This window comes from Dendrobium catenatum, unplaced genomic scaffold (assembly GCF_001605985.2).
Source record: "Dendrobium catenatum unplaced genomic scaffold, ASM160598v2 fragScaff_scaffold_980, whole genome shotgun sequence".
Classification (NCBI taxonomy): Eukaryota; Viridiplantae; Streptophyta; class Magnoliopsida; order Asparagales; family Orchidaceae; genus Dendrobium; species Dendrobium catenatum.
The window spans coordinates 544,676-570,751 of NW_021319442.1; the positions used below are offsets into that span (position 1 = coordinate 544,676).

A 26,076-nucleotide genomic window follows, 5' to 3' on the forward strand; every position below is an offset into this window, starting at 1 on the left:
ATTATTAATAATAAAGCCACTGGATAATTATTCAATAAATTTTTATAAATTAAAATGTTGTCTTATATCGAATAATGACTTAAATTTAAAAGAATTATGATCAGTAATAAATAATAGGGCACAGAAAGAAAAAAGAATTTGACTTCGTGTGTTTTGATATAGTATAGTATATATATATAGTGATATATGATGCTAATGAACACTAATGATTTAAATAGATAAGATGTGTCAAATTTCTAATGTTGTAGTGAAGAAAAAAACTTTTGATCTAAGCTCAAAAAATTTCTGATTATAAAAATTAAAAATTGGATGTAGCACTTTCCTCTATCATGCTGTTTCTTATAGAAATCTCAGGATGAAATATATTGAAATTTATTAGCTTTTATTTATGAGTGCAAGTAATAACGTTGTATTGAATAAACAAGGGATACCACCATGAAACATGGCTGAGTATGCGTTGATTGGGTAATGTTTGCAAAAAAGCCTGGAAAATATTAGTAGCTACCATTTAACTCTTATAATGTAAATAAGATGGTGTGGAGTGACATAATATGCACTAATCTCCAATGGAAAAATAAGTAGATTTAGGCTTAGTTGGGAGGGCTCTTATTGTTTTAAAGCAACTTTTTAATACAATATAGTTAAATTTTTTGTAATAAAAAAGATGCCTTAAAGAAACGGCAAAAAGTCTATCACAATAACGAAAGTCATAGTACTACTAAGGATTGCAAATTCAATTGGTGTGAGGCCAGGTTTGGTCATGGAAGTTGCTCAAACCTAAGCATGTTTGACTTGAATTCAATCTCATTTATCAATACAACTCCATTTAACCATAAATATCCAGTGATTTAGGCCCTGACATGTTTAACACGAACCCAAATGATTAACTTGGACAAATTTGAATGTTCGTGTCATCACCAAATTAGCTTGACCCGAAAATTTGGATCATGCCTAACATGAATTACAAATTTTTGAGTTGGGTTCAAGCTAGAAGATGTTAAATCATGTCAGTTATTGACACCATAATGCTAATGAATTACACCAAACTTCTTACAAAAAATAATAATGAAATAAAAATCAAAACACACAACAAATGAAAATTCCACCAAATAAAAAAAAATAAAAATATAAATATATATATTTATATATTATATATATATATATATATATATATATAAATATATATATATATATATTATATAGTAAGTATATCTATACGCATATCCTTAAATGATTTTCACTCATAATTATTTATAATATACATCTTCTAATATTTTAGAAAATCATAATTGATTTTTTTTGCCTATCTTTCATGTGGCTGTAAATTAAAAATAATTTGACCCACGATTCATGTTGGGACGAGGCGTAAGTAAGTAAAGCTGCCGCTTCAAAGTCGGTCTTCAAATAGCTCGTGAGCTGAGCTCGATAAGCTAATAAGGCAAATTTAAGCTAACCTGACTCGACTCGTTAGTTCGAGAACTTGGCTTGGCTTAAAATAATATTATTATAAAATGATTAACTTAAAAATTAAGAATTAAAATTAAAGAATATAAAAATATTAAAAATATTTACAAATTATATTCATCTTCTTATATATGAAGTTATTTGTTATTATTAATTTATAATTTCTCTTTTTTTGTACTATTTTATTATAATAATTATTTAAATCATAATTATTTTAGCTAGCTCATAAATCAACTCAAACTCTTAAATAAAGCTCGAACTAAGTTCGAATTTAAGGAATAAAGAAGATGCCACCGAAATTCATTTTATTTACAACACCACCATTCATCCAAAAATAAATAAATAAATAAAATAAAACGTATAACAATCAAATTATTATCATTTAATCGAACAAGAGTGTTACAATAAATTTTGAATTTTTGATGATATTTTGACAAATTAATGTAAGAGGTAAATTTATAAATAACTTTAATTAGTTTTACAAATAACACCAATTCAATGCTTATATTCTAATCCCAGTCGCATAGAACAATTTCAAGCTTCTGCTGCACATTTATTTTTAGTTCAAATATAATTAATTCGAATAAACTCATATTCTTTTTTAAGTTGGCTCAGAATTCAACTTTCTTCCTACTTTTTTAAATAATTTTTTTAATTACAAATTTTTGTGCTAAAGAACTAATTTAAAAAATCATAAGAAAGATGTCCCAAATAAAACCAAAATTAATTTAATATATTAATTTTGAATACAAATATAACTCTATTCATAGACTATTCAATACCAACTCAAAAAATCCCTAAATCAGAACATTAGGTTTATGCTTGGGATCTAAATAAGAAATTTAGGGTTTTGTGGGATATCTTTTAGTTTTATTTTTTATATTGATTATATTTTAATTTAAAATTAAAAGTAAAACATCTAAAAAACATAAATCAAACATGCATTAAAAAAAAATAAAAAAAAAAATTAATTTAAAACCACCATTTAGGCTTTGTTTGGAATGGCTTTCGTACTGCTTTAAGAAGCAATAAGAAAGTTGTTCCAAGGCTTCGCTTGGGACGGCTTTCTTACTGCTTAAAACAGCTTTTTAGTATAAATTTTTTATTTGTTGTACTAAAAAACTGTTTTAAGAAGCAGTAAAAAAGCCGTCCCAAACGAAACCTTAGTAATTGATCATAATAACTATGAGTAAAGTAGTTAGAAAGTTGTCACAAATGAAGCGTTAGTGAATGATCATAATGAATATGAGAACACTCATGGTAGAAAAATACAAAAGCTCAAATTTTCCTAAACAAAATGAATAATGATGCAACTGAGAAAGGTATTCTCTACTGACTGTTCTGAAATATTCTATCACAAGTCCAATGACACCATAACAGGAAAACATACCAGCAGATAAACAAAAAGTATGAATATATGAAACTATGCACAATTTCATGAACCTCTGCATGCTAAATACTAAAACAGAATGCAATGACCTGTTAGAAGCCAGCAAGAACTTTGTAAACGTTTGAGTTGTCCAATGAAGCAGCTTGACTAAAGGTTGAGGTTCCTGTCAAGAAATTTAGAGAATAAGCATAAAAAACTATCAGAAAACTTTTTGTAGATGAGAGTAAAAATTCATACTGGCAATATTTTTCAATAATTATTTGTAACCCTTAAAATTTTTGGAAGGAGCACAAATGGAATATTTTTATGAAAAATTTATTTACACAAGTAAAAATATAAGATATCTAGAAAGATCTTAAAATTTTATGGCATGTCTCCTTTGAAATCCTCTCAACATTATCTGAACAGTAAAATAGTCCCACAACCAAACCGTAAATTATTCTGTGCGGAATCCGGACGTTGTCCAGAGGCAAATAAAAAATGCGCCACATCACCCCAAAAGTATACCGCTCTCTGTACCGAGCACGGTACCGACTGAACAGTTCTCCTGTCCAGTGTCCGCACAGAATAATCTCACCAACCAAACAGGCAGAAAAACAAACCATGCACTTCTGTTTAGCTATATAATACTTACTTTTATGATTGTCCATGCAAAATAGAATGCGATGATGATTATTTTCCAGCGAGAACTTGGCGAGGGTCGAGCTGTCCACTGAAGTAGCTTGACAGCACGGTGGAGAGTTCTTGGCGGCCCATCCATTCTTCTGATGGTTTGAGAGTGATGGGATTCTCGACAGCTGCAGAATCCAAGCATAGCATGACCTGGAAATCCTCATCGCCAAAATCGGGGAGAGCCTTAGCCTTCTTATCCCATGGGTTCCAAAGAGCTGGAGACAGGAAAGAAATTAAACTGTAGGGGATGAGAAATCAAAGCAGTTAAGTCATGTTAAGCAAGTTATCTACCTGCATCTGGAAGGCCTTCCTTCCTCAGAACAAGAGTTCTTTTCTTCTCATGGTCAATGATGGCTATCTTTCCAGGCGTGCTCAAATACACTCTATCTACCTGTTAAGGAAAAATTGTGAACAAGAAAGAACAAAACAGTCCAAACTAGAAAAATGGGAAAAGTCGATAAGCTAGATGGACATAAATGCCCATTAAGCTAATTCTTAGATTTTTATTTGAAAATTCTTATACTACTAAAGAAGTTGAGTTTGAGACACTGAAGAGTCCAACAAGGGGTATCTATGGGAATGCGAAGACGACGTTCAAAGGTTTAGAGTTTCTAATATTAGGTCTCCAACAATATACGACCTACTCATTCAACAAGCATACAAACTCCGGGGAAAACATGCTATCAATTTTAAATACATATTTATTACATTGAAAATAGAAAATAATTAAAAACTAAAACTTGTTAAAATATTATGGGTTGGTAATAGAAATTAATGAGAAGATGATACTAAAGACAGCAACAGCCAAGCAAGCAATTGTTAGACCAGTCTAGCCCGGCCTTGGACAAAGGGCTGGTCCAATTTTATAGGAGGTGAACCAAGCAGTCCGCCCCCCTTTGTTTTGCCACCCAAGGAGTGCGGGGTCTACTAGCTATTTCAAATAGGAGGGGGGGCTAAGGAGGTGGGTTTATTTGCTTTAAATAGGGAGGGAGGATTAGGGTTATGCAAATTATTTAGGTTGTTCTTGTTCTTGGAGTTTGGTATCTTGGACTCTAGCGGCGTCTAGGGATTGGGAGAGAGATCCTCCTCTTGAATTGAGGATCAATTGTATCTTACAATTTTTTCTTCTGTTAGTTTGATTCTTACAATAAAACTATTGTTTTCTTTGACTTTCCATTGAATTTGTGGAGTTTTCTCGCTGTTTTTATATTAGGGTTTACTTGAAATCTTCATGTACTTCCTAGCAATAACCTACAAGAATTATAATCACTACATAACTTTGTTGAATCCTTTGCTTACAGCCAGTCCTAATGGCATCATGAAATTGATAATAGATGTAATATATATTTTGCATAACAGTAGTGAGATCTCGTTTTTTATTGTGAGAGAAATGGTTACATAACAAAAAGCGTTGCATTTGATAGTCATCAGCTTCTAAGAAATTACAAGAAAACCAATATTCAGCCAATTAACATGGAAATGCTTAAAACAATGTAGATAACAAACTAAATGATATGCCAAAATATTCAAACCTCCCCATCAAACGTAATTGCATCTGCCTGCTCTGTGAACCTCTCCCTTTTAATAAGATTATCGAAGTAGTCGAGTGTCTCCAATCCCTCAACTCGGACTTCACTGCCAAAGAAATCATCCACTATAAAATTTCACTAGAAAAGAAAGACTGTTTCCATACTTGAAATTTAAAATGAATGGTTCAACCAACACTATGAACAAAAAAGTCAGACAGCAAAAGTGGACAAATAAAACTTTACCATATTTGGCAGCTTTCTACATTCTTTTCATAATAAGAAACTACATAAAATAGACAATGAAGAACTAAACAACAGATTTATGAAGTTACTTTAATGGAATATGAACTTGGTTAATGTCCAAGTACCTGATGTCTGAAACAGAGAGGTAATTACGCATTCCTAAAGTGAATGTAAACTGTTTATTATCGGTATTCCTCACCCGAGGAATCAATGTCAGCTTGCCAGGGCTCAAAATAACACGCAGTCGTAACTCAAAGCTGCATTGCTCAAAGATTAAATCATGGAAAAGCCATCAGCAGTATACGGAATGACCTATTCATTGAGCTTTTATTAATTATTACCTTCTTGGCCATGTCTTTATGTCCTCTTCTTGGGACTTCAAAATTAAATCTATTGTAGACTGATTCTTGGGAGGAGGTAATGGAGATGCACAGCTATCCATTGCCCACAATCTGTTCCTTGCAAAGCCATGCTGCTCCAGGGATCCCAAATTACCAAACTATAGCACAGAACAAATCAGATATGCATCAAGACAGAACAAAAGGAACTACGCTACTCACAAAGTATGCAAAGCACATATAACATTACTTGAGGGAAACATATAGGAATTCCTCCCCTGATAGCTTTAGGTGGTTTCAAAACTGCCTATTGAACAAGGAGAAATAGTCATTAAGGTATCAACAAGAAATTTCAAAATACAAAGATTATATATAGCAGACTCTTTTATATCTGTATGGTAGCAAGTATGCACATAAACATGCATGCATGAATACATGGTCGAAATAGTTTGCATGCTTGTATTCATGTTGTGGCACGTATGCAAATACATCATGTATGCATACCTACTTATAATACGACAAGTATGTATGCATTCAAAACTTCCAAAGGAATCTAGAAAGCCACTATCACAACGTACTTAGATTTAGATATTAAATAAATGCATTATCTACAACAAAAAGAAAGGGAAAATGACCTCTTTGGAGAACAGTGGATTTAGTGAAAAAGATATGGAAACATTTTAAATCTTTTATTTCTAGAAATATTGGAAGGCGCGGAACTTCAAATAAAATGGCATGGTATAGCTTGTCATATAAGTACCTAAAAAAGCAAACAAAAAGCTACATGTTCCCTAGCTCGAATGTGAGGTTGTTTTAGCCATAAATCAAGCAGCATTTTTCAATAGCGCATGTGATGGAGGATGAAAGATCAAAATTCTACACACAATTTGAAACAATCCACATAAACAACTTTCATTAAATCAATAATAATGCCCAGTGTTCATTATGAATCTATGTTTAAGGAAATAGATTATAAATAAAAGGCAAAAAATTTAAATGCAATATAATCCTATCCAATCCAACAAACTTCATATTTAAACCTATTTTAATCCAATAAAGGAACTGATGGAGACATCAGTTGGAAAGTCTACTGTCGACGTGGCCGTAAATCAACGGCCACGATTTACCCGATGTACTTTTGATTTTATTATTGTCTACTTATTGATGTAATTTTTTATTTCAGCATTTTCCATTTTTACCCTTGCTTGAGGGATTGAGTCTTGTAGCCCATTAAGGGTATTTGAGTCCTTTTTACTTTAAGTCATTGTATGAGGCTATTTATAGCCTTCATCTTGTTATTTTGAGGTTAATGAATGATTAAGAAAATTTTGCTGCATTTGTCTTCTTGCATGAGCTCTTGTGAGAGCTTGATTGTTTGATGGAGAGAGATCCCTAGGAGAGGGAAGCTTGCTCACTACCCACCAACCTTGGAGACGGCCGGGTTCGTGGTCTTTCTTTATCTCTGTCTTTTTTTTTTCCCTCCTTCCACCACCACCACCACCACCGGACATCTTGACACCCAAACCCTCCTCCATCTCCAAGCAATCGTCACCCCCCCAATCAAACTTCCCCTCCCACATTCTCCACCATAAGCCGCCGATCACCTCACTCGACCCCTCCTCCTCCCTCAACCCACAGTCAACACTCCACCCGACCCCTCATACCGCCGGCCCAATCTCTAGCCGCCAGCCACCATCCACCTCCTTCTCCCCATTGAAATCCTTGCCTAATTTGGGTGATTTAATTTTGGACAAATTTTCAAAATTCAAATCCAACTAATTTGAATTTGAAATCTTTCCTAATTTGTCATTCTATTTTGGAAAGTTCTTAAATCAATTCTTTTGAATTTCAAATTCAATTGGATTTGGTTAATTACTTTCCCAATCCTAAATTTACATTTATGCAAGCATGACACCTCATCCCCAAATTCCCTCTTGCCCATTAATGCCGCCGGCCCCTTCATTGGCTTGGATTTAGATTTATTTCCTTAAGCTAAGTATCTCTTTTGGAAATATTTCAAATTCCCCAAATCTCCTCTTAACCGAATTTTCCCCAAGTCCTAAGCTTTAATTTTATTTCCTAAAACCTGAAATCAAATTTTGGAAATAAAATTCCCTCCTCTTCTCAATCCCGCCAGCCCTCTTTCCCACCCGTCTCTCCCCTCTCTCCCACCCGTCTTCCCCCTCTCTCTCTCCAAGCCCCTCTCTCTCACATTCACCACTTTCTGGACAAATGCTTGAATTCCCCTTCCAATTTTCTTTACTCCTAAGCATAGAAAACTGAAGATTTTCTCAGATTTTGGGCTCAGATTTTGGTTCGGTTCCAAAATCTGAAACGTTTTTTCTGGATTTTGGAAGAACACTTGGGACGTAACCTCTCTCCGCTTATAAAAGAAGATTCTTTCTTTTGCTACCATCCGAGAGGTGTATCAAGACGATTCTCCGCAAAGGTGATACTCTTCATTGATTCGTGTACTTTCCTATTCTACTACCTCGTAGAGAGATTATTCAAGCAAGAGATTTTGTTTCACTGTCACCATCCATTAGTAACGTAGGATTCTTACTTCTTTGCTTTTAGACCTCTTGTTAGATCAAGGTTGTAATGAAAGCTACTTCGTATGCATTGCTTTAATTTTCTTAAATATTTTGACTTTGTTTAGTCTCTCGTGTAGCTTAGCCTAAATAGAAGTGACCATTTATTAGTTTTACTTTGTTGTTTTAATCGCTAATAACGAAAATCTGAAATTGTTCTTTAACTATTTTGTGCAAGCTTCCTACTTCGCATGTAGTCCTGCATCAGGAACACCTAATAAAATAAAAAAATTAAAAAACTTCGAGCAAACACATAAAAAGACCTAAAAAGGCTTGACTTGGGATCGACTCAAATATGTTTAGGCCAAATGTGACTTCTAATAATTAGTCTATGACCATTTGAACTTTTGTGGACTGTTTATAATGTTTGAAAGCTTGCATTAAATCAAGACCATTAGGTGTAATGAACTCTCCTCCTAAGAGTTAAGATCGATGTAGTCATCTAAAAGTTAGGAGCTAGATTCTATAGTTCCTCTTTGTATTCACACCTTTTAACATCAAAAGAATGTACACATATTAAGACACATTTTAATGAGTTAAATTCCATTACTAGATATTTGATGAATATTAATGTCATGGTGATGATGAGAATAAAGCTTTGTTACCCACATGCTTGTTACCTCCCTCTTATTAATCATTCTTTAACACTATGTTGTATAGTAGAAATACTATTATCTTAGAATGTTAAAAAATCACTTCTTTTTACATATATGATTGTGTTGGACAGTTCAATTTGATTGAGAGGGAATTAAAAAGTTACCTAATCAAGAGAGAGTTGTTTAATATGGTTCTTAATTAAATGGGAATTGTTTAGGAAAATTTTAATTACAATTGGGAGGAAATTATTTAGGGCACGAAATCTAATTTGAATTCAACATTTTTGAAGGAATTATCTATGGAAAGGGAGGAGAAATCAGGGGAGAATAGCTTAGAAAAATTTTAATGACAATTGGGAGGGCATTATTTAGGGCAAGAAATCTGTTTTGAATTCAAATATAAGAGGAAATTACTTAGGGAAAAGGGATGATTTCGAAGGGAATTAGGAGGGCATATTTAAGGCTAACAATAGGATGATTTCATGATTATGATGTTATTTGCTGAATTTAGATTATTCTTAGTGAGCTCTGGGCTCTAACCGGCGGCTAGGGCTTTGGGAGAGCTAGATCTTCCTCTCTAATAGAATATACATTGTATCTTATTGTTTTCTTTAGTATATCATCAATTAAAAAGAGTTTTATCTTATTATTGCTCTTAATTCCTCTTGGAGATTGTGTTTGAGATTGTTGTAATTTAATTTCAGCCAAGCAAGATAGAATTTTTACAAGCAGTTCGTATAAGATTGCTAAATATGAGGGTGTTCTTTCCACATGTTTGATTGCTAAGCATGAGGGGTCTTAACTAGAACAAAGATAATACGCATACCCAACCACACAAGTTATGTTTCACATATACTAATCAATCACCAATCTAAAGGTAATAAGAGTTACCTCAATTGCACAAAGACTGTGAAGTAGAATATATCCAAAACTTATATGTGGAGATATTTTTTGGCATAATGGTTGAAATTTTATTAGAAACTACAAAACTAAATGTGCTCACATGTTGAAGCATTCCCGAAATTGGTGACCTCTTGGAAAATTACACTAAGAAGAAAAAACCATAAGACCAGTAGGCTAAAACAGACAATAATTCGATTGTTAAAAGATTAAACTGTTATAAGTAATATCAGAGAAATAAACCATCATGAAGATAACAAGACAAAGTGTTACATCATGGTAGCCACCTTTTGAATTATTGTTGTGACAAAATGATATATATTGAGAGTCACCTCTTGAATCTATAGGGGCCACCTCTAGAATTTTATCCGACTAGTAAATAATTTTTGTTTATATGTAAGGATATTGACGATGACATCAACTACGGGGAAGATTATGAAGTCCCTTAAGTAGAATGAAATCAAACTCTTAGATATTGAGGCCTTTTTTGTGTAATGGTTGTAATTGTATATGAAACTCCAAAATTAAGTGTACCTGTATAGGAGCACTCCTGAGATGGGTGACTTCTTAGAAATTTATATCATGGAGATAAAATTGAGCGACTATTAGGCCCATACATATAATATCTTGATGGTTAAGACTTAAGAGTTTTGACAATTACACCTATTATCTAGGTTTCCAATTAATTCCCTCCTTATAATGTAGAACCTTCTCATTGATGGCCAAGAAGTCAACATGGGCCATCAAGAGAATCAACACACCTTTCATCATGCAAAACATGATTACAAGAAGAAAGCTGTTCCAAAACATTTTCAGGTTTTGATACTGTACAACATAAAAACACCAATAAATTTAATACAAATAATAGAAAGATATACAAATAGAAGTAAACAGAGCAAATCAATAGATTAATAAAGAGAGTCTCCAAAAAGACCTCAAGATGATACTAAATATAATGCGTAGGACATCTAAGAGTTTAGGTTTTTTAATATAGATCTATTATGACTTATGAGATGTAAAAAATCATGCAATGCACACATAAAACTTATTTGGTGACAAGCACTTAATTTCAGCAACTATTTGTCACTTACAATGAGAATAAAATGAGAAAATAATCAAAATGATCCCTCAACTCTTTATGAGGAATCAAAATAGTGTCCAACTCTTTTGAGGGACCAATTTGGTACCTTAACTACTTTAAAAGGGGGCCTTTTTAGTCCTAACATCAAATTTTAGGGCTAGTGGTGTTAAATCAAGAGGTACTTTAGTCACATTTAATTAAAATATTTATTAAATGTAATTTTCAAATAATATTAATTTTTTTAAAACTTATATTAAACATTTCTTTAATAAAAAATTTATTACAAATTCTAGTTTTAATTTCAAAATTTATTAATAATTCTAGTTTTAATTTAGGATCATTATAGACTAGAATTATTAATATTTTTTTTAAAAAGAAATGTTTAATAAATTTTTAAAAATACTATAACTTGAAAATTATATTTAATAAATAATTTAAGTAAAAAATGATCAAAATACCTCTTGATTTAACACCATTAAACTCAAAATTTGATGTTAGGATCAAAAAGGCCCATTTTTAAAGAGTTGAGGGACCAAATTGGTCCCTCAAAAGAGTTGGGGACCATTTTGGTCCCTCACAAAGAGTTGAGGGATTGTTTTGATCCTTTTTTCAAATATATAAAGTATTGAAAATCAAATACAAATTTAATAAGCCTCTACTAGAAAAAATCAATAAAAATTCGTAATAAAAAAATCACACAACAAATTAAAATCAACGTAGTTCTTAGAAACCATCATGTATCTGACTTGATTAAATATTACACAGAAATTTAGAGAAAAAATAAATTTTGGATGAAATAAGTCACCAAAAGTGGATAAATCAAACCTCACATCTGTAAAAGTAAATAGCCTCTTTTACAAACCTTCAAGTATCTCACTTGATCAAGCGGTTGAATCGCATAAGTAGAATAAAAATTCCAACATGAAAATAATTAAGAATGAGTTAAATGACTTTTGTTCAAGCTTAAGACCCACGTTTATAATCATAAAAATAATTTAAAATTACCTAAGACCCATCAATCAAAGCATCACATAAAGGTCATATATCATCTCCCAGAAGAAATATAAAATTTCATATAGTATAAGCCATAAAATACTAGTCCCATAATCACCAAAGAAGCCTCACCATCAATTGTTACATCACATCTGGGTACACAAGAAAGCCACAAATCCAAAAATATCGCAAGAGATGAGCAAGAAACCTCAAAGCTACAAATCACAAAAGAGAGAAATAGTGAACGTGGAGACATCAATCCAAGTCATTAAAGTTTGTAAGAAAAAGATAGTGAATGGTCATAGAAGGATTCTCGCATCATTCATCTTAACTACAAACATGATCATTAATCATACTTTCCATATTGAAGATCTATTGATAAATCAATGTAGTTTCAAGCCTCTAACCCAAGCAGCCCATTGCAAATCTTTAATTAATGCTCCAAGATAAACTCCTAGATCCTCTAGATAACAAAATTTTAGCTCACAAAAGGTTTCATCAGTTGTTTGATGATCGATAGCTAAAACTTGATGTTTACAACATTAATAAATCAAAAGACTAACCTGAAGGCTGAAGCATCACATAAAGTATCATTTGTTGTTTCAAATCCGACAAAAATAGACCAAGGGCCAAGATTGATCTTGTTACTTCTAAATGAGCTTATTAAAGCTCCCTCTTAATTATTATTTTCAATCTTGTTATAAGTATTATCTTTTGAATTACATGGAGCTCTCTTTTCACTAAATTTGATCTTCATTCTGGCAATCATCAAGTTAGGAAGCATCATAAAGATTTTCATAAAACTGCCTTTCACACCCATAATACTCGCTAAAAAGTTCTTGTTATGCCTTTTGGTTTAACAAATGCTCCTACCTTTCAGGCCTTAATCAATCAAATTTTTTATTTTTATCTTTAAAAATTAATTATAATATTTTTTACGACATTCCTATATGGAGTCCTACCCTATGACCTTCATTTTTATCACATTCACATGGTTTCTCAATGTTTAAAGACAAATCACCTATTTTTCAAGCTAAATAAATGACAATTTTGTCAATCATCTATTGAATATCTGGGTCATATTATATCTTCTGGGTGTGTAAAATCTGACCCTAATAAAATTAATGCTATGACCACATGATCAATTCCTTAATCCTTACATCATCTTCGTTCTAGAATTAACAGGATGTTACCGACAGTTTATATCTACTTATGCTTCCATTGCCTATCCATTAACTAATCTTCTCAAGAAAGATTCCTTCAAATGAAATGCCTTAGCTTCAACTTCCTTTCACAATCTCAAATTAGCTTCACAACAGCCGTAATCTTAGCTTTATCAGATTTCACAAAAACCTTTATTATTGAACTTGAAGCTTCCAACAGCGGTATTGGCTCAATTTTGTTACAAAATAATCACCACATCTCCTTTTTTGGTAAGAAATTAAGCATTAAACTATCTAAATCTTCCACTCATCTAAAAGAGTTATATATTATTACTGAAGCAATTTGTAAATCGTATCAGTACTTATTAGGAAATGAATTTGTTATACGCACCAATCATAAAAACTTACATGAACTACAAACTCAAGTTATAAAAAAACTCCTGATCAATAATAATATCTTCAAAAGTTCTTAGGATTTAATTTCACCATTATATATGAAGCTAGAAAAATAAATATAGTTGCTAATTCTTTATCCAGATAACCTGAAGATACTCCTACCTACATCCTTCTTTACTTTCTTTAATAATTTTTTTTCATTTTCCCTGATCAATCATTTAAAAAATGAATCTCTTCATTCTTCGGATATTCTTCATATAGCTTCTCAGCTTTCCAAAGGTGAACTTTCTCATACAAATTATAAATTTGGTGATAATATTCTTTATTATAAAGGTTGTATTTATATTAATAAAGATTCTTGATGGGGACATCAGATTCAGAATACAGAATAAGGAACCACAACTGATTAGCCATCCAAAACTTCTGGAAGCGGGGGGACGACAACCATTCATTGTGAAAATAGAGCCTTTTAAGCCATGCAGTGCCCCGTATTAATGGTTTCCGCTATCGGGCTAGATAAACCAACCCATGTTTCTCCGCCCCAATTAACGACATCAACACCAAATAGAAAATAGATATATGAATAGGAACCTCCAGGAAAGGTGGAGGATTCGGGGTGCGAATACTGGTCAAGATCGAGATTGAGAGCCCGATATGGATCGAGAACATGACCGATAGCCAAGGCCGAGGCCAAGGTACGAATCATTGGCAACCACCTATGCTATGGATCATACCTATTTGCTCTATCGATAGAAAGTCTTCGCTCGGCTGGGAACTAGCACTTTTCAGGAGCAGGGCGAAGCAAAAGAACTCCAATTGGATTCAAACCTACCTGATGGATTGATTTCATTTGTCCTTTGACAAAAGACGGGTTGTACGAATGGATGGTTATGCCATTTGGTCTTAGTAACGCTCCTAGTACCTTCATGCGAATTATGACCCAAGTCCTTCGACCTTTCCTAGGAAAATTCGTCGTCGTATACTTTAATGATATATTGATCTATAGTAACTCAGTAGATCAATATTTGAAACATCTGAAGCAAGTCTGTGAGATTTTGAGAAAAGAACAGTTGTATGCAAACCCCCATAAATGTGTGTTTCTCACTGATAGTGTTACCTTTCTTGGATTCATAATTTCATCTCGAGGAATTTCAGCCGACCCTGAAAACGTTAGAGCAATTGATGAGTGGCCTGAGCCTAAAAATATTAGAGATGTTCGGAGTTTTCACGGATTGGCCACATTCTATAGGAGGTTTATTAGAAACTTTAGCACTATAATGGCGCTCATAACTGACTGTCTCAAGAAAGAAGAATTTCATTGGACACTAGCTGCCACTAAGGCTTTCGAGGATATTAAAAAGAAAATGGTTAAAGCCCCTGTTATGCGTCTCCCTGATTTTTCTAAAGTTTTTGAAGTAACGTGTGACGCATCAGGAATTGGTATAGGAGGAGTTTTATCTCAAGAGGGACACCCTGTGGCATATTTTAGCGAGAAATTAAACGACATTCGTCATTCGTCATAGGTATTCTACCTATGACAAGGAATTCTATGTGGTCATCCAGTCCCTTAGATACTGGAGACACTACTTATTGCCACAAGAATTTGTGATATTCTCGGATCACGAAGCCTTAAGATACATCAATTCCTAGAAGAAACTCAATGCCCGCCATGGTCGTTGGGTTGAATTCTTACAAGAGTACACTTACACGATTAGACATAAGGTTGGATCTGAGAATAAAGCTGCGGATGCCCTTAGCAGGAGACTGATGGTTACTCAAGAGATGAGAACTGAGGTTACCGGATTTGAACGCCTTAAGGAGGATTACTTGGACTGCCCTGACTTTAAAGAAACATACTCCCTACTGACCAACGGAGAAGATCGAATAATAAATGATTTTCTTGTAGAAGATGGCTATCTGTTCAAGTCGCAAAAACTTTGTATTCCCAACACTTCACTACGGGAATTTCTAGTTTGGGAGTTACATGCCGGAGTCTTAACTGGCCACTTTGGGCAAGCCAAAACTATTGCCGCGCTAGAAAATTGATTCTATTGGCCCGACCTCAAGCGCGATGTTAGCAAACTTTTACGGAGGTGTCACACCTGTCAGTTGGTCAAACAACGAAAGAAAAATACGGTCCTCTACACGCCACTCCCCATGCCCAATTGCCCTTGGCAGGATGTAAGTATGGACTTTGTATTAGGATTTCCTAAGACCTTGAGAAAGCACGATTCTGTTTGTGTTGTCGTCGATAGATTCTCAAAAATGGCCCATTTCCTCTCCTGTTCTAAAACTTTTGATGCCTCCCGGGTTGCTAAGCTCTACTTTGACGAAATTGTGAGACTTCATGGGCTACCGAAGACTATTGTCTCTGATAGGGATGTTAAGTTCACGAGTTATTTTTGGAAAACATTATGGTTTAAGATGGGTACGAAATAACAGTTTTCCACAGGTTCCACCCTCAGAACGATGGTCAGACTGAAGTCGTTAACAGAAGCTTAGGAAACCTTTTAAGAACGTTAGTAGGTGAAAACCTTAGAGACTGGGATTCTAAGTTGCCCATTTCCGAGTTTGCCTATAACAATTCTGTCAACAGAACCACGGGTCTGAGTCCTGCCGAGATCGTGTACGGATACCAACCTAGGTAACCTATAGATCGAATTCCCATGGGTCATAAGTCTAGATCATCTGAGTCAGCATCTGCATTTGCATCGCATTTACAAGAATTGCACAAAGAAATTAATAAAAAAATTGAACTGAGCAATGCTAACTATAAACTCAATGCGGACCTCAAGAGAAGGTTCAAAGAATTTGAAGAAGGAGATTATGTGATGGTTCAGATTCGTCCGGAACGGTTCCCACAAGGGACCGTTAAGAAATTACACGCGAGAAGCGCGGGACCTTTCAGAATAATTTCCAAAGGAAACAGTAATGCTTATGTGCTAGACCTTCCCAAAGGTTTTAACTTTAGCCCCACTTTTAACATTGAAGATCTTGTAACCTATGAGGGTCCAGAGTTTAACCCACCCAATCCCTTACATGATGAGCCTTGTGAGTCCCCACCTGGTGAGATCCCCAGCCTACACCCACTCCCAAAAATTCCCACTTTACCTACTGCGAAGAGGATTGAGGCAGTGCTTAGCGATGAAATCATTTCCACTAAAGACGGTGGTCGCCGAAGGTACTTGGTTCAATGGGCAGGAAAACCGGAGACGGAGAACGTATGGATCGATCGAGATGAGCTACAGAGATTGGACCCGGACTTGCTAGAGTGGTACAAGGCTTCTAGAGACACTCACTCGACGGGGTCGAGTTTCTCCCACCTGGGGAGAATGATGGGGACATTAGATTTCAACACGTGTACCATCGCCAGCGACGCAGATCGACGGCTACGATCCAGAGTCACTATTTCTGATTTATTTACATTTTATGTCATGAGTGTATTTTCTTTAGCTTTCCTAGTTTGCCCCTGAGGGCCTTGTTTCACTTATGTAGCCCTGAGGGCGTTTATGTCATTTCAGTTATGTTTGTTTTGATCTCCTTATATGAGGCATCATGTATTGTAATAGTTTAGTTTTTGATGAAATGAAATTTGCTCCTTGTTCTCTTTGTGAGTTAACTCCAAGATCTCTTAGTGAGTTCGCCGGAGAAAACTATATCTCTTTGTGAGTTCTAGTTTTCGTACTAGCTAATCTTGTGGAAATTCGAATTGAAGACAATTGAGGTTAGTAAACTCGTGGTCGTCGAATCCCTAGAAAATTCCAATTCTTTTCCCCTTGCTCTGTTGCCGCCTACTCCAAACAGCCAAAGCTGTCGGCCCACTAGCTGCAGCCTCCCGCCGGCCAGCAGTTCAGCCACCCGCCGGCCATAGCCCAGCCACCCGCCGGCCAGCCTCCCGGCAGCTAGCCCACAACTCCATCCTGCCGCCCCCCTTTGGAATTTTGAATTCGAAATTCAAAATCATCATGAGCCTTTGATTACCTTCCTTAATTGACTCCTAGAATTTAGGCAAGAGTTTTAATTGAGTTTTAAAGCCTATTTGAAATTCAAACGTTGCCTGCTTTCCACAATCAATTAAAGGAAAATTTCCTTTTGTTCAAAATCTGAATTATTACAGATTTTAAACAAAATCTGTCATTTAAACACGTGGACCCCACTTTACTAGATTCTCTTTCCTTCCTCCTCTAGTTCAGCTGGCCCCTTCATGGGCTCCTTCTCTCTCCATAATTAATCCCAATTCTCCACAAAATCAGCCCCAAATTCTCCTCTCTTTACCGCCCCCCTCCCCCTCTTGATTTAATTTGAATTTCAAATTAAATCCCACCATCAAAACCTCCCAAATTCTAAAATTAATTCAGAATTCCTGCACTCTACCATTTGACCCCCACCATAACTGAATCCCCCTAGCTCAAACTTGTGCCCCCTCTCCCACCTCCCTCTTTTGTCTTCCCCACTAGATTCCACCATGCATGGCGGACCCCGAATTTGAATGGGGACTTGTGTTTGACGCCCACGGTCATCTCGATATCCTACAACCGCCGTTCTTCGACGTGGGATTTGATTCCGACGACGACACTGTTGGAGCTTACTTGGATCGGATCTTCCCGACCCTCATACACGTCGTCGACAGACAAAGTCCAAACTAAGAGTGGACCATCTACGGCCGCCCACCCGCTCCTCCAATTCCGGCTTCTTTCCCGGCGACGAGTCCTCTCGGTATCACCTGTCTACTAGTGGCATCACTAAGTCTACTCACGATCCTCCTCCGCTAGCCACCACTTTCAAAAACGAGTGAAGGACCTCAAGGTGAATGATCTAGATTTTAAATTTGAGGCTTCGTTATCCTTAGCTATTTGCATTACATAAATCTTTGGTTGTTATTTTGCAAAGTTCCTGTAATCTCTACATGTAAGCTATTGCCATTGCTTAATCTATCAACGCTTATTCTTAAACTCAAACTTGAGCAAACAAAGAGTTTTTGGTAGCAAGGTAAAATTCATCGCTTCTACTAATTTCTCAAATGCAATTCTTGTTCACCGCATAATGTTTCACATCAATTCTTCCCTCAAACATCAAATCCTCACAGAATTCCATTCTACACCTCTTGCAAATCATTAAGGTGTTCTTAAAATCATCAAATGAATCTCCGCTAATTTTTATTGGTTTCACCTTCATCAAGATGTTGCTAATTTTATTAGCAAACGTCTTTTTTGTCAGGAAATCAAGTCCTCTACCCTTCCTCCTACTGGACTCCTTTCTCCTCTACCAGTACCATTGCAGATTTGGGAGGATTTGTCTATAGACTTCATTATTGGCCTTCCTAATTCTAAAGGCTATACTGCCGTCTTAGTAGCCCTTGATCACTTATCAAAATATGCTCATTTTCGTCCTTTAGCTATAATATATTAGTCTGCTAAAGTTGTTGTTTTTGCAAATATGGTTATTAGATTACACAGTTTTCCAAAACTATAATGTTTGATAAGGATAGTATTTAAGTAATTTTAGGCATCATTTTTTTTTCTTTAAGTAGTGCCACACTCCATTATAATACTTTCTATCACCCTCAAACAGATGGGCAAACAGAGTTTCTCAATCATTGTTTAGAACAATATCTTTGTACACTCCCTCTACCCCCAAATTTTGGTCAACATTTCTTTGTTCGCCTGAATTATGCTACAATATGTCCTAACATTCAGCCATAAAAATGTCACCATATCAGACTCCATATGGAAGATTGCCACCTTCCATGCCTTCACATCTTCATGGTACTTTTGACATACATGTCGTCAATGCATTCTTAACAAACTGTGACACACTTCTCTACACCCTCAAACAAAACATACAACAAGCACAACATCGCATGGAAATATTGGCAGATTACAATCAAAGTGATTTGCATTTTTCAATAGGTGATCTAGCTAAAGCTACAACCCTTTAAAAAAAATGTTGTCATCAGTCGGTAGTCGTACACATTCTAAATTAGCTAAACATTATTTTGGACCTTTCCCAATTCAAAATATTATTAGCCTGTGGTCTATCGCCCAACCCTTCCACATGGAAGCAAAATTCATTCTATTTTCCATATTTCCCTTCTGAAACCATTTAAACGAACTCCTCTATTAACCACTTCACAGTTACCCAATTTCAATTACAACAATCAACCCCTCCTTGTACCTTATGCCATTTAGCTTCCCGAATTTTGCAACTTCATGATCAACCTCTCCATGAAGTATTGTTACAATGAAAATTAAATCTATCGAATGATGCCATGTAAGAAAAATTTTCAGCATTGTCTTTGTCTTTTTTTTCTATCAACCATGAGGACAAGGTTATTTTTAATGGCGACGGGAGGGGGAGTGTTAGATATCAACACATTTTATTGAATCCTAAGATTATACAAAAACAGTGTGAAGCATGGTTTTACAAACATGGCACAACAACCTATAAAAATAAAAATCTATCAAAGAAGAAGGAATAAAAAATATTTCACATTGGCACTACAACCCGCAAAGGAAAGCAATACATCTTTGGCCAAAGAAAGTCCAAACTAAAAGGTTTAGCCCATTTGGTCTATACACATGTAGCAAACACTAGTTTCTTTATGTTTTCCTATTTTAGTACTTTTTATATAGACCGGTTCTTTATTATAAAACCTGTCTACCCAACATAGCATAAATACCCCTCATATTATAATAAAAGAATTATGCAATGGATAATTTCTTATTTCTCCCCTCTTCTTCTCGTGGAGTCTAAATCTACTCTAAAGGTGCTTCTCCCTAATGGATTGCCAAGAAACCTATCAAATATGCACTAGGATAATAATTTGCGGACTTAATGTTATTGTCATAAAGTTGTAATTTGGCTTGCTTTGTTATCAAGATTTATTCTTGCTCAATAAAGAAGCTATTTAAGACTCAATTGATTGCGGTAGATAGAGAGTGCGAAGATGGATCATTGGTAAAACAAGAATGGATACAACAATAAATGGTTACATTAGAGAGGCATTAAGAATGGAAATCAGCAAAGATAAGAATTAAATGTTTTGACCTGTATAAATGCACCAATAAGATACATTGATAGAATTAAGATAGAAGGAAAAGTTTGGACCTCAGTTAACGTGTTAAATTATGCAAAAGGCTTTGCAAATTTTAATTTAAACTTCATTTAGAGCTCAACATTAAAAAAAGAATGAATATTCAGAAAGCGAACTACAAATAGTTAAGATAAGGCTATTGATTATAACAAGGGAAAACAATGATATAAATACATAATACAAATTGAAAACTTATGAAAAAAATAGAAGTTTTGATAAAAGGAAAGATACCTACACAATTACAAATAGGCATTATGATAAGTATATTTTATTGTTATTACTATTATTGAGAAGAAAAGATTCTGAAATAGATAAAGTACTTAGAGATGAAGAGAAGAAGGAATTAAGAAGATTGGAAAGAAATGAATGCCTTAAAGAAAGGATGGCAGAAGGTAAAATGGAAGTGGAAGAAAGCCGCAAAACTAGGAGTAAGAGGGAGAAACCCAAACCACATGGTTGCTAAAAGAAAACTATTTCGTTATTTCATTATCAAACATCTAAATTGCAATACCCTAATAGAAATAAACCTCATTCCAAATGACAGAACTATCCTTGCATAAATACAAAAATTTCAAACCAGTCCTAATTAAAGATACGCAAGGATAATTACATGATACATTAAATAATATTGAAAATATTGATGGATGACTAAGGAATAAGGTAGACACGCATTGATGGGCATAACTTTTCAAGTACCAACACTCTTCCAACCTAAATTTCTTTAATAATGAAGATAGAGTTGAGAAGTTAAATTGGAAATTTATGTAATTAATTCAATACAACTTCAATGGATAAATACACGGTAGGTTGGATCCATACAAACAATACATGTATCAAGGTGAGGATTATTTAGGGATGAACCTATTCTTGAATTATTTTTATCGGTAATAGGCTGTACCAAAACTATAATACAACTTCAAAGGAAAAATGCACGGTAGGTTGGCTCCATATAAACAATACATGTATAAAAGTGAGGATTGTTTAGGGATGAACCTATTCTTGAATCATCTTTATTGGTAATCGGCTGTACCAAAAATATACACCTGGAAGGAATAAAAATTTAAAAAGGGGTGCCTAACACCTTACTGTTAAAAGTTCAAAAGACCTAAACTGCTATTGGAGGGACGCTTTTCAAAATATCCCAAACTATATAATCAACAACATCATGTCTCCTCTTTCATTTGACAGACCAAACTTTAAATTTTCAAAATGAAAAGTTATATGCAACACACACCTATTTAAAAGATCAAAAAGAGCTTTAATTTATTTCAAATTTAAGAAGGCAAGAATTTTTTCTTTGAAAAACAATCACACCTTCCAGAATAAGAACTATTTATACCTTTCTATTTATCTTGTTGCACATATATGGATAACATGAATTCATATGCATCAATGGTCATCTGTAAATATAATTATGTTAATTCATTAATTTATAAGTACCGTAGTTTAGTTAAACTATACTGATGCAACCTTATCCTAATTTCAATACTGGCTGCATGCCCATCCCACTCTATTTTATCTAGTATCCTCACGCGTGTTCATGCTCAAAGTTAAGAACATTAGAAGAATCAAAGGAGCACCTAGATTGTCCAATAATTATACATGTCAAAATAACTATAAGGCTTGGCACAGGGAAATGAAGATCACTGGCGAAAGATCTCAAATCGGAGCCATCAACTAAATCAGGCTGGAATGACTAGTAACAACAACGACGAAAAGGATCTCCATGTCTATATGTTTCAGTAAAAGATAGTTCCTTTAAGGATATGGCCTATGATAAGTTGAATCCCAATACATTAATTAAAAATGGATATTTACTTGAAAAAACAAAATAACATGCCTTCCACAGGGAAAGAAACATAGAAGAAGGAGATTTATAAGATCTACACAATGTCATGTTAACCGGCATCCATCTGAAATTAAAAATTCGACTACTTGATCATGCTAACAAAAATTCATTTCAAATAGAATATGAAGCATATCTAGTGCAACCTAGGAATTCTAATCCAAGTAAGATAACACTAGGTATGCAAATGAAAAAACACCAAACTAGATTTGCCAAAAAAAAAAAAAGACCTTCCTTTTAATATGACAAATACAAACAATAAACATTACATAACAAAGCTTTTAACATCTAATAGAAACCACTCACAAATTATATTAGAACAATACACGACAAAACTTAAGACTTACAATAATTTAAGAGAAGAAAGATACAGGTGGGGCATAAACCAAAGAGAGAGAAGAAGAGGTAGAAAACCGAGACGAAGTAGTAGAGGGAAAGGGGAAAGGAGGCTAGCATGTAAGCTAAGAAAAATTAGCAGGTTTATAAATAAAAAATCATTCCATTATCTTCTAAAATTGCAAGAAAACAACCCCATTTATAGAAGAAAAACAGACAATCATTCACATTAATGAGCCACCCCAAACATCCAATAGGAGCCTACATAAAACTTAGGAAATAACATAGGGAAGGGGAATGGCCAGCATTGGAAATCAACAAAACACAGCCCTAAATGGCATAGGGAAGGGGAACAACTACCATAGGAAACAAGAAAAAAAAAAAACAAATTCCAAGCATTTGGAAAACCGAAATATGCATAGAACTCAGCAGGAAATCCAACAGCCACCAAACAATCCGAATAAAGCATAGAACACCAAACAGTCAGCTTTGCCTACATTAATATCTTACTCAAAATATGTTTTTGCATTGTAGTAATACAAATTTTCATTTGGAGCTTTCTCAGTCACTTTGTGGTAAATGACAACACTAGTTTTTTAATTAACAAATGTTGTCCTCCTGAGAATAAAAAGGATAGTTCCCAACATTTCATATTTCCAAATATAGTCCAAATCCAAGTAATTAAAACAAGAAAAAAATCTGGTGGAAAATTATGACATCTATTTTTTCATTCTACAAGCATAGAAAAAAGCCAGCTGGAAACTCATTACTTTCTTCATGGATTATCTGGTAAAATGCATTTTTTCTTCTGCTTTCAGTCAGCTGAAAGAAGCAAGTTACTGCTTTGGGAATAGCAAACATGGGCTCAATATTATAACTCCATTTGAATAACCACCAATCAGCTTCAAATATTATCTCACTGAAACACATGTAAATTTACAGCAAGATTTAAGAACAACCATAAATATGTAATGTTAAAAGAAATTGGTTTACAGCTGTCCTTACTCCTTATCAAGGAAAGAATTTGGATTCTTGCTTTTGAACTAAAACATAATCATTTAATTCTAATGTCGCCTACAAAGGACGGATATTTGGAAAAGATTGATTGCATATTCCAGGGTTAGAGAAAATACTACTTAAGACAAAATTCATTTCACACTGTATGCATTAACTTTACAAAATTCAATCAGGTTTTTTTTTTTTTTTTTTTTTTGCATGGAAGCGCTAGTGACTAGTATTATGATGGCCATGCGAAGAGTCAATGCACTAAGTCAGTGGCACAGATTTTCCTAAATTTCACATAAAACCAAACCCCTACCACCGTCATGCAAAATAGGAACAAATGAACCAATTTAGTCACCCAGCTCTACTGACTCAAATTATTCAAATACCTTCGAACTCATAAAAAGCAACTCTTCTCGCCGATCATTTTTCCAGGACACAACCTGCCCGCCATACAAAAGAACCTGGCAAAAAAAAACAAGCAACAAATACCAAACAAAGTCCGTCAGTACCCTAACAGGGGATAAACCCACACAGCTACAACCATCGTGTATCAAAACCCAATCTATTCCCTTTAAAAAAAAAAAAAAAAAACATATTCTTCAAATTTGGGGATTTGGTCAAAATTTCCGTAGAATTCTAAACACTGGCCTAATCAAGAGCATATCATAAGAAGAGGATAAGAAGGAAAGTAACAAATACCTCGGCGGAGGAGCCACTAGGCTCCGTCAAGATAATCCTGGGCATACCATCGCCATCATTCACCACACTCCAAGGCATGATCGGGAAGCTAGTGAAGACCTAGGATTAATCGCCGCCGCCACCAATGGAGGAAGAGCAACCGATGTGTGACTGCTTCTACTCAACGGTCGAGTTCCAGCCAATGAGGAAAGTCCAAACGAGTAAGGAACGCGCCGATCGCACGGCTCTTTACGCTTCTTCTAATCCGCGGAGCAAGAGAGAATCGCCACTCTCCAGCACTTTACAGAGAGAGAGAGAGAGAGGAGAGAAGCAGGGGAGAGACAAGTCGGCCAATATCTCCCGCTGGCCTCCGTGGGTGTTCCAACTCGAATTCACGTTTTTATGGATATTTGTGTACGATTTTTTTACCTTTAAATAGTTAAATTAATATTAAAAAAATATATGTTCATTTTATTCACGCATTATATACATATATATTATATGATTAAAAAATATTTTTAAGCTTTTATGCATCTAAAATACTATCAAATAAAAATATTGATACAATATTATGTATAAAATAGTTAATTTTATCTTAAAGATACTAAAAGCTTTAAAATAAATTACTTATTTTGTAAATAATTTGAATTAAAAAAATTACAAGCTCGTTTTACTAACTAATATGCTAATTAATTGACAAAAATGATGCAAATATGGTTATATTTAGTGTTTAATTTGATTATTTTTATGTGCTAGATAGTTTGTAGCGATTAAGTTAATGTTTTCAAAACATGAGTGATGCAAAAAGTCTCTCTTACACGGGAAATTACTACGTGCGGGGACCAGACGTCCGATTTGTCTCTGTGAACAATAAAAGTGTAGTAAACTGTGTTTTTATTGTTCACCACTATACTTTTACTGTTCACAAAGATAAATCTGAACGATTCTCAGTGTGTGATCTCCGCAAGTAATAACATCTCCTCTTACACACGTATGAATAACATATAGACAATATTTTATAAGAGTAATCAGTTTCTTTGTTAGTTTAAAGTTACAATAATATATTCATTATGGATCTACAAAGTTTTTTTTTCTATTGAATGGTGAATTCAATTTTTCAATTACCATTAGAATGACAATAGACCTCAACATGCATTACTATGCAATAATAGATGTTAGATGAATGATTGAAGTCATCAACTGTGGTTTTGAAAGATGGGTCTTGTAATCAAAACAATTAATGTCCTTAAGAAAATTATATTCATGCTTTTAAATGATTAATTTGAGATCATTTATACTCAGTCAGATCATTCTAGTATCATGTTTGTCTCATTGAGTCATATTGTCTTGACAATAAGTTTTTTAAAAATAGAGTTGAGATTTTAAGAATCAATTGTTAATGTCTTGTACTTTGCAATTCAAATCATGCAATTCGAAATAAATAATTAAATTAATTTAAAATAAATTTATTACAATTTTGAAAAAACTATTTTTTTTTTAAATAGAAACTCATTTTCCTCTCAACTACTCCCCTCCTCATTCCCTTTATTTTTCTCCTCATTGTCTTTTATTCACCTTTAGCTTTTACTTTATCTTCATTGATATTTTATCAATATATTAATCAACCTTTTTCAATTTACCTTTAAATCAATCAAGGTAGCCACCTTATCTATAAAAATAATAGACTACATGGATTATGATATATTTTCTTAATAATGAACCAACTTATAATTTTTGTCAATCATCAACCCTAACTCTTACC

The 26,076-nt window shown here is 34.2% G+C and overlaps 1 protein-coding gene across 2 annotated transcripts; it reads right to left on the bottom strand.

Annotated features, from left to right (window-relative positions):
- Positions 1-2,695: 2,695 nt before the first annotated feature.
- On the bottom strand, positions 2,696-24,700 carry LOC110099375 (putative glucose-6-phosphate 1-epimerase). 2 transcript variants are annotated; one of them, XM_020826495.2, is made up of 9 exons: positions 24,336-24,700; positions 24,023-24,097; positions 5,887-5,943; positions 5,640-5,797; positions 5,424-5,555; positions 5,059-5,161; positions 3,818-3,917; positions 3,489-3,741; positions 2,696-3,017 (listed from the first exon to the last, which is right to left on the bottom strand). In XM_020826495.2, exons 1-8 carry the CDS (start codon positions 24,411-24,413, stop codon positions 3,527-3,529), a joined length of 918 nt encoding a protein of 305 aa, XP_020682154.1. In that variant the 5' UTR covers positions 24,414-24,700; the 3' UTR covers positions 2,696-3,017; positions 3,489-3,526. The 2 variants fall into 2 exon arrangements, with proteins under 2 accessions (XP_020682154.1, XP_020682155.1); XM_020826496.2 differs by lacking the exon at positions 24,023-24,097.
- Positions 24,701-26,076: the final 1,376 nt, after the last annotated feature.

What these genes read in the sequence shown, in the direction of transcription:
- LOC110099375 (XM_020826495.2), bottom strand. Translation starts at nt 24,413, where the DNA reads ATGCCTTGGAGTGTGGTGAATGATGGCGATGGTATGCCCAGGATTATC. An exon ending in TGCTTTTTATGAGTTCGAAG is followed by an intron (nt 5,944 to 24,022) that starts GTATTTGAATAA and finishes CTTGTTCAATAG; the next exon opens with GCAGTTTTGAAACCACCTAA. An exon ending in TTCCTATATGTTTCCCTCAA is followed by an intron (nt 5,798 to 5,886) that starts GTAATGTTATAT and finishes TCTGTGCTATAG; the next exon opens with TTTGGTAATTTGGGATCCCT.